Genomic DNA, 15,057 nt, shown 5'->3' with positions numbered 1-15,057 from the left:
TACAAAACCTACTATTTATTCTCTTTTGAGTTACAATACAGTATTTTCACACTGGAGAAAAAATAAATAAACATCTTGTTCAATAAATATTATAGAGATATGATCCATAACCCTTAGCCACATCAGCTGAGGCACATTGCAAAGACATAACAAGAAATGCATTCTGAAAAACAAGTGAAGCCATCTGTAAATTGCAAAAATGAAAAAGACTGATTTTAAAAGGCACAAAAAATCCACCTCAATACGTCTCATTTTTGTGCTAAGGAATGCGAAGTGACTTAGAGGAACAGTTTGACATTTTAGGAACTTGCTTTCTTGCCAAGAGTTAGATGAGAGGACTGATGGGAGATGGTGAGCTCAGCTTAGCATAAAGACCGAGTTCAGATTTAAGATCAATGCAAGGGAGGTCCCACCACAGACCCCTACAGTGAAGGTTTTGATCTATGGTTCAGCATCAGATTTCACCCACTGATAGCACCATGTCAGCACTAGACCGATATATCATTAATGACCAGGCCATGTGGTGCTTTCATTATATTCCACACGGTAACGTCACCGTCCCTGTATTTACATACTTTCATTCACTGCAATAGAGAAGCTTTGCCGTGGAAATAGATTTACTAGATGAGTCTTTCTACACAGAAGATTATCTTCACTATGATCAATTTCCGGCATGAGCAGCCCATGTTGACCGATTACAGTTCTTGCTCTCCCCATGTGATATCTCTGTGGCTGCTCTAGCTGTGGCACAAGACCTTAACAAAGCAGTTTAAATGAAGCTTGAGAGCAGAACCTCACTAACTAACATTGTATATCTTGTTTGTTTAAGGCAAAAAAATCAAATGTAGAAATGACAGTTTGTGGTTTTAGTGTCAGTTATACAGTGGAGCTACATATCCTAACGCACAACACTTTTACAAGTGTAAAAGCAACATGTGTTATTGGTTATTGAATGGATTAAACACGTAACATAAAATGTGTTAATTAATGAGGTTTAGAGGTGCTCGTTGGACAGATTCTGTAGCTTTGGACAGAGCCAGGCCAGCTGTTTCCAGTCTTTATGCTTAGCTTAACAGTCTCTATATCAAACTGATATAAAAGTTATATTGATTGTCTTATTTAACTTTTGTCAAGAAAGAAAAAAAAAATCCAGCTTCCCAAAATGTCAGAACTGTTCCATTAAACGTGGAAAAATTACAGACTGATTAAGGTTGTGTTAAATATTTCTCGCTATGGAGTGAAATCATTAGAAACTGCTACAAAGGACTGAATCGAAGGCAGCAAAGAAGTGAATAGTATGTTAAGGCACCAAATACCACAGTTAATGTGTGTGTGTGTGTGTGTGTGTGTGTATGTCTGGACAGTATGTGTAGCGCTGTTGTAGAGTTACTGTAACTGACCGGCCGACTTCTGATTACTCAGCAGTACCACCATGCCCGTTATTTCTGGTACTCATCCCCCTGACTCACGCCTCCTCCCGTCTTCCTCTCTTTTTCTGCCCCTTCCTCTCCTCCTCTGTGCCCTCTTCATCCCTCTGGCCATTTCCTCCTCTCCTTTTGTCTTTCACCCATTCAGAAATTTTCCCTTCTTCCTTTAGAGAAAATGAATGTTTGCTGATTCACACATCTGGGGTCACTGAATCAGTTTTCACTCAATGGCTGCACTGTCTGTCTTGCTGCCTGTCACTCAGTCTACCCATCTGTGTGTGTGTGTGTGTCTGTGTGTGTGTGCGTGCGTCTAACCACCTACAGTGGTATTTCTGTTGATCTATGAGCCGTGAAGTCCGGTAACTCAGCCCAGTCTCAGTGTGTCTCGCTCAATGAGCTGCTATGTGCATTAGGCGAGTGACAGTGCTGGTAATGTGTTGGCTTTGTGTGTGTTATATTCCATTAGCACTTCTGGTGACCTGCCAAATAGTCCTTCATTCACTTATTCCAGTACGGTATGAATGAATGTGTTAAGCACGGATGTGTTTATGTGCTTCTGTCTGTTAAAGCTCTCGCTTTGTTTCCACTCCACTCAAATGGACCTCTGATATACTGCACGTTTGTGTGTGTTTGTGTGTGTGTGTGTGTGTGTGTGTTGTCTCAGTGTCCAGTCCCGTCTCATTGTCTCAACCTCGGAGTCTCCTCTTGAGGCGGTTGAAGTCCTTCGCCGAACGCCACAGCCAACTCTGCAGCTCGCGCAATATCCAAAACCCCTCCACCTTCCTGGCGAAGTCGTTCATCGTGGGCTGCACTGGCAGGAGTGAAGAGGACGAAGAGGAGGAGGTGGAGGAGAGCAGCGGAGTCAGAGGAGGAGAAAGGAGGGAGGTGCCCCTTCGTAAAGACAGAGGGACGGGCTGGGGGAGAAGTGTGTGCTCCTCACCTGCCCCGAACTGGTAGAGGAGGGAGAGGGTGGAGAGAGGGGGTTGGAGGGTGGGGGAGAGGAGGGAGCGAGGAGGCCGGCGGTGATGATAGAAAGTGGAGGGCGAGGAAGTAGCTTCCTTACTTGATTGCTTCTCCACCTCCACCATTAACCCAACGCTTCTCTCTACAATAAACCCATCCTCTTTTCTGAGTGTGTCTGGGAGGTGTGAGTTCAGGTTGTAGCTGTACTGATTGTTGTTGTTGTTGTTGTTGTTGTTTTGGATGGTTGGTTGTCGAAGGGAGCTGGAGCTTTCTGTGCCCGGGTATGACACTACGACCCCGGGTTCAGGCTGCATGTCCTTCTCCTCTCCATCCTCGTTGATACTCAACAACCTTCTCCTTCCCCCCCACCTCTGCACCCCTCCCTCTTGCTCCAGCAACTCCTCTTCCTCCTGCCCTACTCTTTCTTCTTCGCTGGCAGCCCATTTCCTGAACTCAGGCTCTTCCCTCTTCCCTCTCCTCCCTCTTTCTCCTCGTCCCTTCTCCCTCGATCCGCCACTCCTTCCTCCAGCTGCGGTCGCCTCTGCTCTCCTCCCCTCTTTCCCTCTCCTTTTTTCCATCAGGTCTACGTTGACGCCATCGTCCCGCTCTCCTCTGACCACCTTCGTCCCACTTCGTTTCTGGTTGTTACGCTGACCCGAGTCTGTCCTCGTCCCGGCTCTGGACCTGTACAGGCTCTGGCTCATCAGTGGAGCTGGTTGGTCACTTCCTGTCCCTCTCTGAGGGTACTGCAGCTCGCCAGCGTTACTTCCCATGTTTGCAGATGGAGGAGGAAGCGCGTAACCTAGCGTGGTCATCAGTGCGGATATTGAGCCCAGCAGTCCATCCAGGCCTGTGCAAAAGTGCAGCAGGGAGGTCTTGAGGGAGGGGCAGAGGGTGGAGCTGGCCAGCTCCCTGACAGCCGCCAGCAGCACAGAGTAGGCCTTCTGGTTCTGGGCGAGCCGGGCCTGGTTCTCCAGGCCATGCCACAGCTCCAGGCGGGTGGCAGCACTGGGCAGGGACAGAGCCGTGCTGTTGGGCCGCGGAGGGGAGAAGTCTTTCTCGTTGAATGGAGGGCCGAGGTAGGTGAGCTGGAGGAGGTATATAAAGGAAGAAGAAAGGATGAGAAGGTTTAATGGATAATTCTGGTTTATTATTTATTTTCATAGTTTGGGCCATCATCATTCATCGTAACACTTGACACAGCTTCAAATGCTTACACTGAAGTTTGTCAAACAAGCTTTGTCCATCTAAATCATTTAATGTAGATGTTAAACCAAAAGCAAGCTCTCCAGTCATGTCTGTAATCATCCCTCAAAACTCAAGAAAACTCGCACACAACTAAAACAAATACAGTAGGTCAAGGCTGAAATAATTAAACCGTGACTGTGACTGTTCCCACAATGACTTTGCAGTTTGGCTTTTTCTTCTCCTCTAAAGAAGTTTGAATAAAATCCTCTCTGATCTGATCTGACTGCTCCTCTTTGTTCAAATTTTGTACAAATGTTCACTTGGACTCAAAGACGAACCGATTAGATTTTGGTGGTTAAAGGTCAAAGGTCAAAGATCAAGGTGACAGTGACATCACAAAACATGATTTTGGCCTTATGAAAACAATATCTTGAGAACTTCTCAAGGGAATCCCTTCAAGCTTGGCACAAATGACCAAGGTCAAAGTCTGTGTGACCTCACAAAACACTTTTTAGCCATTACTAAAGACTGCACCGCTATCATGACAAAATTTCACACAAATGGTTAATATTTCATATGACTCTGGATTAACAGGGATGTAATCTGAAACTAATCTGAGTGGTGGAGGCGGGGCTGTGAATTCTAGTTTTGACATTGTTATTTGATACATTGATATTATAGAAACATTTATCATCCCTTTGATGGAACCTGTTGTTTCTAATTGCGATGTCTGTGAAAAGTCCCTTTACAGTTGAGCTATTTTTTCAGAAAAAAACATTTTCATAAAAGAGAACAATGATTTTTTTTGTTCCCTTTTGGTTTTGATAATATTAATAAGCAATCATACTGAAACAGAGTGGTATCAGAAAGAATTACTCACATATACGTCTTTGATTTCCTTGAGTTGATACTCCAGGTATTTGGTCAGCTCATATGTGCTTTCTATTGAACTCCTCTCACTGGCCAGGTCCAGGGCCGTTGCCATAGCAGCAGCCAATAACAGGAAGAGCTGGTGTTGATGCACTGTGGAGAAATAATAAAAAAAAAAAAAAACTGATTAAAACTCAGGCAGATGGTGTGAAATGTTTCTTTAATGACATTCAAATCATGGGTGTCCAAGTGCTAATTAACACACACTGCGGAGGTATTTGAAATCATAACAATGAGATGAAATTTATCTCAGCCATTATTTTCTCAGACATTTTGTGAATATTTAACTTGGAGTTCTTAATTAATTTGATGACTTGAGAGCTCAACAGACAAAATCACCTCCAGTAACAGTTTCCAAGCTTCGCTCTGGTCGTTGCACCATTCACACTGTTTATAGGAATTTTTACAATATTCTGGTTTATTTCTTGTCTCTATGGCGATGGCCTCGTCTGTTTACATATTGCCAGGTCAGAGTCATCTGACACTGCCAATAAAGCTTTTTCCGTTTCTAATCTAATTTTAGATGTTTCTGGCTGTCGGAGGTTTACTCTGGCTTCAAATAAAACCTCGCTTAATAGCTTCAGACAGTCAGCTTCAGACAGTCAGACAAATGGCTCCTATGTCCAGTGCACCAGCCTGTCAGGCAAACAGCCGCTTAAACACACACACACACACACACACACATGATCATTCCTGACTGATATCCCAAAAACAAAGACATGTGGCTTTCTTTACAATCACAAACATTAATGTGTTTGTATCAGTTGTATGTTTGCTGTGGACTTCTTGTTTATGTTTCAGAGTGTTTGTGTAGGTGTTTTATGTTACTGTGTGAGTGTTTGTGAGAATGTTTGTAGCTGTAATTGAGTGTATACAATGATTTTGCGTGTGTGGGTGCTGCTACGTGTGTATGTGTGTGAGTTGGGGGCGTGGGGGGTGGGGGTTTGTAACACAGGAAACCTTTTAGTGCCCCTGTCTCTGGTTTCAAACAGAGAAAATTGGAGCTGAAAGGTGGTTTTCAACATTAAGAAACTTCTTGTACATCACCACTTCTCTTCGTCCTGTGCTGGCTCTCTCCTTTATTTTCTGACTCTCTCTCAACACTCTCTTGGCCCTCCACTCGAGCGCAGCACACATTTCTTTTGTCGTCTGCTCTCCGTCATCCTTTTCCATCCTCCACGTGCACACTCTCCTCCCCGTGACACCCAGACGGTAGGCAGTGATTCATGCTTGTAATTATGGGCAAAACATGCTGCTGTTCAACAGGTGTGAAATATGTATTGCACAACGTGTGTGACCCTGTCAGCTTTCTCTCATTCGCTCACTCTGTCTTGCTCTGACACACCTCTGGCCTCCCGTTGTTTCACTAATTCATTTCTTTTCTCCTCTGGAACTAGTCACATGAGTTCCTTTCTTTCTCGTCTTCTCCTCCCTTCTTTTCCTCCTTATTTCTTCTCTGCCTCAGGTCAATACTACTCCCATACTCCCTTTCTATTGCCTCTTTCTCTCTCTCTCTCTCTCTCTCTCTCCACTTCATCTCTCCCATCATTACCCCCACCTCCGCCCCCCAGGATGAATAAGAGACTTTAAGTGAATAGCTTAAACAGATTGCAAAACATTTACCCTCAACAGTGGTTCTAAGAAAACAAGTTCTGACCTAAAAGAGTCAACACCTTTTTCTTCTGACTCAACCACTTATATTTGACGTATCGGTATGCACTCCCTTACAGGGCTGGGTAGAAACTTAATAATGGTATGTGCTCCAGACGACCCTATACGCAGAAATGTATAGCGTAGCTTGGTTGTTGTGCAACCTAAAGCAAGAATGTGCTAGAACAGCAGAAATGAAGAAACTTTGTCTTTATAAAAAATGCATCAAAGAGGAAAATATCCTTATATAATATTTTGGTCTCCTATGCCAAAGTCAAAGTGATCAGAAATAAGATAAAAGGATAAGATTAGGTTAACAAGCGAGGATAATCCCTTTGATTATGGTACAAATTGCAGTGATGACGTGGTATAACAAGTGACTTTCCTACTCTGCCCCCAAACTAACCTAACAAGCTAAACCCCATTCAAAAACAATATATTCAGCAAATGTCCTGAGCTTTACTGAAAGATTGAATGACAGAATGGGGAAATTCAAATTAAAATAGGATTAGAAATACTTGTCATCAAAATGACATGGGCAAAACCTGAACAAACAATTCCCCAGCTGCTTGATTTAAAAGAAAAAAACGGCTTCCTCCTCTACAGCTTGACCCCGAGTATTCGGCTACATGAAAGCATCCTCCCAGACTATTTTCCAAATCACTGTGGTTGGGCCGCGGCAACTCCCACATGCTCCCACACACACCTTAAAATCAGTCAAATCAGACAACCCCCGTCAACCAAGCCTCCGATCTACTCAACCACAAAAGCCTCATCTCCTGTCAAGAGCAATAAGCGTCGTTCATCAACGTCTGAAACATTCAGAGCTCATCAGGCCCGGGGTCCTCCCACAGAACATCCTCCATTAGCATCAAAACACCCTGAAATCAACACGACATCGTTGACTCCCGCATTAAACAGCCCTGGAGGAAAAGGACCCACAGTGTGCAAAAAGGGTTGCATTCAGAAGGAATAAACAGGTACCAAAAAAATGAGCCTGGGATGGAGAAAGAAAATTCTCCTTGGAAAAAATCGACCCAAACTGTTCCAAACCGTTTCCTTTTGTCTGCAGCCACATGCTCGGAGATGATTGCCAGACGTGAAAGGCTCTTGTTGTTTTGATTGAGCGCTGACATGTCTAAAAGCATCCTCGGCTGTGGCTAAAAACAACCGCTCTTTTGTAAGCGTAAACTGAGATAACTCAAACCTGGAGCCATGTTGTTGTTATATAATATTATACTGAGTAAGTGCACTATAGTCGGCATACAGCCTGACATCAAGGCGAGCCCTGCAGGCTTGGGGCTGTGTCTGTGTACCTGGCAGTGGAAGCACACTCCGCAGGGCAGGGTTGAAACCAGAACATTCTCTGTGGGAGGATTGCGTTACAGCAACACAGGGGTTCCCTACAACTGCCGACCATGACCTGCCTCTGTACGCTTATATTTGTGACTCTCTACGCCTTTCCACACACATACCTATTAGTTACACATATGCACTCACAGGGGAGCTCCAGCTGATGTAAAGTCAGATGTGGCACTCTGGAGTCTGGCTGCCATCTGCAAAACAGAGCTGAACATGAGGGTTTGTGCGCCAGAGCCTCTGCGCTCCAAATAGGTCAGAATTAAACATCCCTGCAGGGTCAAGGTTCAGAGGTGAATTCTGGGACGAAAGGTTGTGTTCAGGGGCAAAAAGAGCCTTGTAACACACTTGACATGTTACACTCCAGACGGTGTTTTGGTAAACCGGTGACCCGGTGTTTGCGGTGTTGTACCGCTTCCATCCAAGAGGACTAGTATTTCATTTTTCCCAACATGCACCACCACTTGAGGTTTTAAACAAGCACTTAAACAGAATTTGGTATTGTGGGAAAACCATGTGCAAGTAAATCTCTCCAGTCTGGTCCAGGAAAAACTACCTCCGGTGCCAAAAAAGGTTGCCCTCTGTTGATGTAACCACTTGAAAGAAACAGAGAGGAAACATCAGTATGTGGAAGATGTTATAAATCAAGTCCAAATGAGATGTTTATCATTTCCAGTGCAGCATTGATTAGGATGACTATAGTATATTGTCGTGGCATACTTTTGGTGAGCATACGTTGTAAGGCTTTGACAAGATTTAACATTAATCAAGCCATGCAGGCTGGTTTTAGAAAAACAAAGGATTAAACGTCATCTGTGGTGTGTTTTCCAGAACCAAAAACAAATCTGTAGACTACATCCCATCAGTCTTCACACTTCAGATGTATCTGTTCACTGATGTACCTAGCCATGTTTCATGTGCAGTTCCTGGATGGGACATTGATATCGTGTTGTGAATGACTTGAGCCTTTAGACACATCAAGTTCACTTTGAATCCCACATATAAATCAGATTTGTGTCAATATTATATTTGTTTTTGATGTGTATTTATTTCTATCCAGACTTAATGAGAGAAATCTGATTACAATCTGGACATGCAGATCATTTGATTTGGGCTTATAGTTAATTGCCAGGTTCACCTCATATGAAACTCGACAAAACTGTTCACATTGAACTAAAGTTACAGAGGTACAAACATGGTAGGAATATAAGGGGTGGGGGGGGTTTGGGTCATTTTTTAGCATAAAACAGGAATATAAGGCCCGTAGTAGTAGTGTCTGAACGGACTGTGTGTCGACAGCTGTTGCAGTGATATGGGGATCCTTGAATGCGTCACAGAGATAGAATCAGGACACTTAGCTTTCAAACAATGTATAATCTGTCAAGGTTGTGGGAAGTCTGGCACAGAAAAAAACACACCTAAAGCAGTGTCCCACAGGTGGGGAGGTGTGTTTACAGTCTTCTTCAGTGAATGAAGAATGGAAGTTCTGCATTTACGGCACCAGATGATAGCGGAGAAAGTACCATTCAATGAAGAAGACTGCTTCAGAGCTTAGAATAATCTATCAGAGGTCAAGAATGAAACTCCCGCTCAGTACCAACAAAATCCACAGACTGTAGCCATGTGATAACTTTGATCAGTCATCATCCATTACCATTTCTTTACCTAACCAGTTTCACATTTCTTTCTCTGAGTGTACAGTCCTATGCCTTGTCTCGCGCATTTGCTGTCATCCAGCTAACGTGGCAGCGGCAGGGCTGCAGGCTCATTGTGGCTTTGTTGACAGAAAAGACTCGTTGGAGCCAAATCCAGAGAAGCTGTTTGTTTCTTGCATAGTTTTTTAATTATTCTGTTGCACTGTACCTGGTGGCAATTTTGCCTTCTGTCAAAACACTTACCCTAAACATAAACACACCTGCGCAGGACGCCACGGGCAAAAACATGCGTCAACACACTGATGTGAGGGACAGAGCCACAGGGGAAGTGGATCATGACACACGGTGGGCCGCCAGCGAGGTGACTGAGGGTGAGTGGGGGTGAGTGGGGGTGAGTGGGGGTGGAGGGGGTTGACAACTGGGGTCAGGGTCAATGTGTGTGTCTGTGTACAGTTAGGGGCCAGATTTATGTGCAGTCTGTACTCAATCAAATGTGCATTCCTTCACTAACTCAACACACACAAACGTGCACGCACACACGCACACATATGCGTCCAGATTGTGCACTGGAGCGTGGGTCCATGTATGCACAAACATTAAACTGAATAAATACATATAAACAAACCATTGTGTACTCACAATGCACTCACACACTCATGCACACACATGCACACACAAACACACACTTTTCCCATCTCTACTCTCAGGAGATTCCGTCTTCTGGAGTTTGTTCATACTGAATTTCAAATTGATCCTCTTGGCACTGGACACGCACTGAGGTTGCCAAACAGCATCAATGACCCAAAAGCAAAGTCAAAAGAAAACACACATTAAAAAGCCAATATAAATTATTTTTATGCCCAGAAACTCTCCCTAACCATTTCTTGCTAGTCATAAACTCAGCGTCCTCCCCTTTCTGCCTTACTGTCTGTCTCCCTTTTCACCTTATAAGCCAATCTATCCTTGCCTTTTTTTTTTTTTTTTTTTTTTTTTAAATCTGTAGATTCCAGTCGCTGCATGCTTCATCGCCATGTTTGGTTTCAATTTCGTTGTCGCTCCATCTGTCCCCCCTCTCCCCCTAAATCTTCCTGAAACATCGAACTTCCATTTTAAAGCTTCCTAATTACTGTTCCTGTTCTCTTCCTTTCACTAATTGGCTCCACTCGTTCCCTCCATCGACATCTTTCGTTCCTCCTTTCCCCTTTTTCAGACGTTCAGTTTTTAATTTACCTTTTATCCCCCGCGTCCCAACCCCCGCTACCTTCATCCTGGCTACTCCTCATCTCGACCTCGTGGTTTTCTCTAAAAAGAAAGTCAGACAAAAACTTGCTGCTGAATGTCAAATTCTCTGCTCCGTCACTGCTTCGGGAGAAAGTAGGAAACCAGTTGAGGAAAGTAACAGAGTAATGTATTAAATACAGCTCTGGCAGCTTTTGAGCACTTTTACCTTTGAATATAGATCTGAAAACATTTAGTGAATTAGTCATGAAGACATCAGCTTTGGCTTTAGAAAATTTTAATTTAAAAAAGCTGGGATTTTTCATTATTTTGTGAGACTCTAGATCGAAGGGTTAATTGATCAGTCATCAACATATATATTGATAATGAAAATTTCTGTTAGTTGCAGCCCTATTGCAAGGTCTAATTTTATGTGGCTTATACTGCATTACCTTGGTTATTTCCTGGCCCTGTTATTTCAGGCACATCAAATATGCTCAGCTTTTATTTATTAATCAATCGACTGTAGATTAATATTGTCTTTTAATTTAGTGGCTAGGAGGGCTCCTGAGCTACACTAATGTCCCCTTGTATTACGTGTTAGTTTGTGCGTTCATGTTACTGTTGTTGCGGCAGGATGTCTTTCATGTCGTCGGCTGTTTGACTTGTGTATCTTTTGTTATCCCTGTGCATTAGCGACCAAACTAGTTCCACATGTGGGGATTAATAACTGAATCTATTTATCTATTGATATGACTTTCAGTGCATTGCAGTACATGCCACCTTGTACTTGAATCCCACTACGTTTCAGGAGCAAATATTACACATTTTACTGCGTCACATTTATTTTACAGCATCAGTTCCTCGTCGCGTACTGCAGATGAAGATTGTGTAAATCTAAAATGAGCATATAAAATATACAATACATTGTTATACAGCCTTTTACAACTACTGAGCATTGTATAAAAAAATTTATTAGCTCTGCTTTTGTTAAAATACAGGTAACATGAAGTCATCAGTAATAATAATCCAATGATATAATTCAACACTGACGAAGGCCGTTCCTCCTGAATAATTAGTATAAAGGTTCTTTAACTTTTAAAGCTTGAGGGCATCCAGCTGATGAGAGTACACAGTTTTTTTGTAAGTAAAGTTTTAAATACAGAACTTTACAGTGAGATCTAAGAGCATTTTTCATATTGTGGCATTACTGCTTCTGCTTAAGTAAAGGATCTGAATGTGAGGAAAGATATTCTGGGGCCTTGAAGGATAGAGACAGAGGGGAGGAGGAGGAGGAAGAGAGGATTTGGGAGGAAGGAGGGAGAGGAAAAGGAGTTGGTGGAGGGGAGAGAGAGGGAGCCAGTGAGGGAGAGTTTTTTTCTGAAGCGAGGGGCCATGTTAATTTGGGAAAAATGTAAACAGCATGTGTAACTGTTCAAAGCGTGACCGACTCATTTTATATCATTCCCCCCTTCTCTCTTCTCTCTCTTTCCCTCTGGGTGCTGCTAACTTCTGTCAATCTGCACTGCATTAACCCCTCTACCGCCAGTTCCTCCTGCCTTCTCTCTCTCTCTCTTTCCCTCTCTCTCTATTTACTTTTATCTATCTCTACCTCTCTTTACTGTCTCTCACCCCAGCACACACACACAACCTTCTCCACCCCCACATGTCCTCTTCGCATCCATATAGGCCTGTACCGTGAAGAATTGAGGATGCCGCTGAGCGAATCAGAAGATGTGAAAGGTTCACTTTTTTCTCTCTTTTGCACATCCCTCTGTTTTTCTCTCTCTCTCTATCTCTCTTTTCACTCCTCCTTTGTTTCCTCCTATCGGTCTGGTGTGTTTGAACTCTCTGGTCCAACTTTTATCTGAAACACACCGACACTAATTCAATCCTCCCGGCAATAACAGGCCTTGTGTGTGTGTGTGTGTGTGTGTGTGTGTGTGTGTGTGTGTGTGTGTGTGTGTGTGTCTGTGTGTGTCATAGATATAGAAAGAGAGAGGAAAGGTCATGTGTGTTTAAAATCAATAATGATCAGAAAAGAATGTTTTTCCTCGACATTTCTGTGCATGTATCTGTGTGTATGTGTGTGTCTGTGTCCACCTGGGGAGGTAAATGTGTGTGTGTGTGGTGTCAAAGGCGGCATGTTATTCAACGGCTGAGGCTTGTGTGTATTTATTTGCTGAGCATCTGAAGGAGCAGCAGTTTGCTCTGCTCTCAGTTCTCTATTTATTGTCCTCCTAAAGTTACACCGAATTTGCTGATGGCCGGTTCACATGATGTGACCACCTAGACGGGACGAGGAGAGCGAGAGAGGATGGTAGGAGAAAGAGACAGAGGAAGGGAGGAAGCTGGTGACCTTCTGTTCAGAGCATCATTTCATTGCACAGCCATCCTTCACCACTGTCTTTCCCTCTTTCTTTCACCTCCTTGTCCTTCTCTTCATAGACACGGAGCAGCAGCCGCACCAGTTATCCCAGGGGGGAAACGTGTGAGTGTGTGTGTGTGTGTGTGTGTGTGTGTGTGTGTGTGTCCTCTCACACCCTGACTAACATGAATCATGTACTTTCTCATATTGGTGACAGCTAACTAGACAGGGGCATTAGCTCCCTCCGACCCCTTCAACTTATGTCATTTTTTTACTGCAAATAAGACCCCCACCCCCATCCCTCTCTCTCTCTCTCTCTCTCTCTCTCTCTCTCACACACACACACACACACACACACACGTTTTTTCAGTCTTATCTCTTTCACTCTCTCTGTCCTATCATTCTTCTCACATTGCCTACCCATTTCTTAGAAAATATGAAAAATATAAAATTACTTTAAAAGCAAATAAAACTTCCCTCTGTGTTGGTGTAGTTCCATTCATATTTTTGATAGCTTTTGAGGTTTGTTGATGCGCCTTTAAACGCATCTACTTCTTCATCATTAATTTTCTAATGTGAAGAAATGATTCACATTCACCTTTCAAGTATGTTTAAAAAACCTTAGCCTAATAAAGGGCTTGTGAATGAATTTCTCTCCACTTTGAGCAGAATATTCAGACCATTCTCGGAATTAGATTATTTACTTGTGGCTGCAAAATGTAGGCTCTGCGCAAAGCAGAGTAACATTTAGGCCTAGAAAGTGTGCGAAACCAGAAAACACGCACCAAAATATTCTGGAGCCGTCAGCGCTTTGTCACAACTTTTAACATTCACCGTTTCTGCATCGGCTATTTGCAGCATCCATACTGAATAAAAACATAAACCGGAAAAAAATAACAACTAATTAAATTTTGCTTGAACTTGTAAATTCTACTAGTCTATAGACTTTTTTTTTCTTGTGTCATAAACCTTGTTTTATATATTCACGAACTTACCTCGGTAGAACCTTTTCATTTTCTCCAAAGCCTGTTATTCCGTTCAGTGCGCTCGTCCACAGGAAGATTTAAGCGCTGATATAAAGCGGCGATGATGATGGTGATGGTGATGATGATGGTGATGGTGATGATGATGATGATGATGATGAAGTCTTCTCTCCTCTTATTAGTTCGCTGTCTTCAAAAATCGCAAACTTTTCATCATGTGTCGGCTCAGTCAAATCTGCTCTGCCCCGCTCAGCCAAATCTGGAGATGATGAAGTTAAAAAAAAAAATAATAATAAAAAATGCAGGTGATGTCGGTTTAATCCTATCAATGAAAGTATTGATGATTTTTAAAGATACTGGTAGCCTACGTTAGAGAGAGGAGACAGTCCCGGGATGTAGCTGAAATATTGACGCTCCGCCGCCTTGGTGTGTGTGGTCTGTGTGACAGACTGAATGACGGCGGAGCCTTTTTGTAGGCTTCCTCCTCCTCCTCCTCCTCTTTTTCTACCCGTGTCTCCCCTTTCTCCCCCCCCCCCCCCCTACCTCTGTCTCTCCATCTTTCGTTATCCTCCTCCTCGGAGCTGGTGATTCACCGGGTTGACGCATCACACAGCTCAACTTGACAGAGCCGCTGAACCACGGGACTTGTCGCGACTCATTTCTGCCCCCCCGCCCCCCAACACAATCTGACAGCAGCCGTTTGATCTTTAATCTGCTTCCCTTTAATAAGGTGAGAGTCCAGGAGGACCCGGCAACCCTGCGACCCTCAAATCATCCAGGAGAATTACTCCTTCCTCCCTCTGTCTCCAGCTCTCTGAAAAACCATGTGTTTGCTTTTTTTTTTTTTTTTTTTTTCTTTTAGGCCTATTCTGTTTTTTTTTTTTATTCTTTATTATTCATAGGACTTGCTTTAAATTAAAAAAAAAAAAAAAATTGAGAACATTAAAGGGAAAAGTGTTTTCCTTCGCCTACTTTAGCAACAGAATGCCCGACGCCATCTTAAAATGATTTATAGCCATACTGTATCTTAACTTGAAAATATCATGGAAGTGTAGGAGAGAGCTATAGCTCAGCGTTATCGAGGAGGCTACAGTCAAGTGAAGATGAACCAAAAAGATTTCATCGATTTGACTGGTGAGAAGAGCTTTCATTGAGGAGGCCCGGTCAATGAAGTGAATAGCTGGTCAGCAACATTATTATTATAAATAATACAAGGCCTGTACACTTGGAGGCCTCCCACAAACTGCGAGGAAGACACAGGTTACCCCTCTGAGGGAATAATCCGTTTGTTTTCCCGATTCTCGGAGAGGGAGCGG

The 15,057-nt window shown here is 43.3% G+C and overlaps 1 protein-coding gene across 2 annotated transcripts; it reads right to left on the bottom strand.

The window, feature by feature from the left end:
• On the bottom strand, window positions 1–14,212 carry clcf1 (cardiotrophin-like cytokine factor 1). Of its 2 annotated transcripts, XM_071458335.1 has the most exons (4): window positions 14,110–14,212; window positions 13,754–14,000; window positions 4,459–4,601; window positions 1–3,478 (listed from the first exon to the last, which is right to left on the bottom strand). In XM_071458335.1, exons 2-4 carry the CDS (start codon window positions 13,770–13,772, stop codon window positions 2,114–2,116), a joined length of 1,527 nt encoding a protein of 508 aa, XP_071314436.1. In that variant the 5' UTR covers window positions 13,773–14,000; window positions 14,110–14,212; the 3' UTR covers window positions 1–2,113. The 2 variants fall into 2 exon arrangements, with proteins under 2 accessions (XP_071314436.1, XP_071314435.1); XM_071458334.1 differs by having other exon boundaries at window positions 13,754–14,212.
• Window positions 14,213–15,057: the final 845 nt, after the last annotated feature.

The sequence above is a fragment of the Trachinotus anak genome, unplaced genomic scaffold (assembly GCF_046630095.1).
Source record: "Trachinotus anak isolate AG129_WGS33_773 ecotype Australia unplaced genomic scaffold, CSIRO_AGI_Tana_v1 ptg000021l, whole genome shotgun sequence".
Classification (NCBI taxonomy): domain Eukaryota; kingdom Metazoa; phylum Chordata; class Actinopteri; order Carangiformes; family Carangidae; genus Trachinotus; species Trachinotus anak.
Note: the sequence above shows the minus strand (reverse complement) of the source record. Positions and strands in the feature narration are given on the sequence as shown.

Excerpts from the sequence above, each read along its gene's own strand:
- clcf1 (XM_071458334.1), bottom strand. Across the intron at positions 3,479-4,458 it reads AGGAAATCAAAGACGTATAT|CTCACCTACCTCGGCCCTCC; the intron begins GTGAGTAATTCT and ends TACCTCCTCCAG.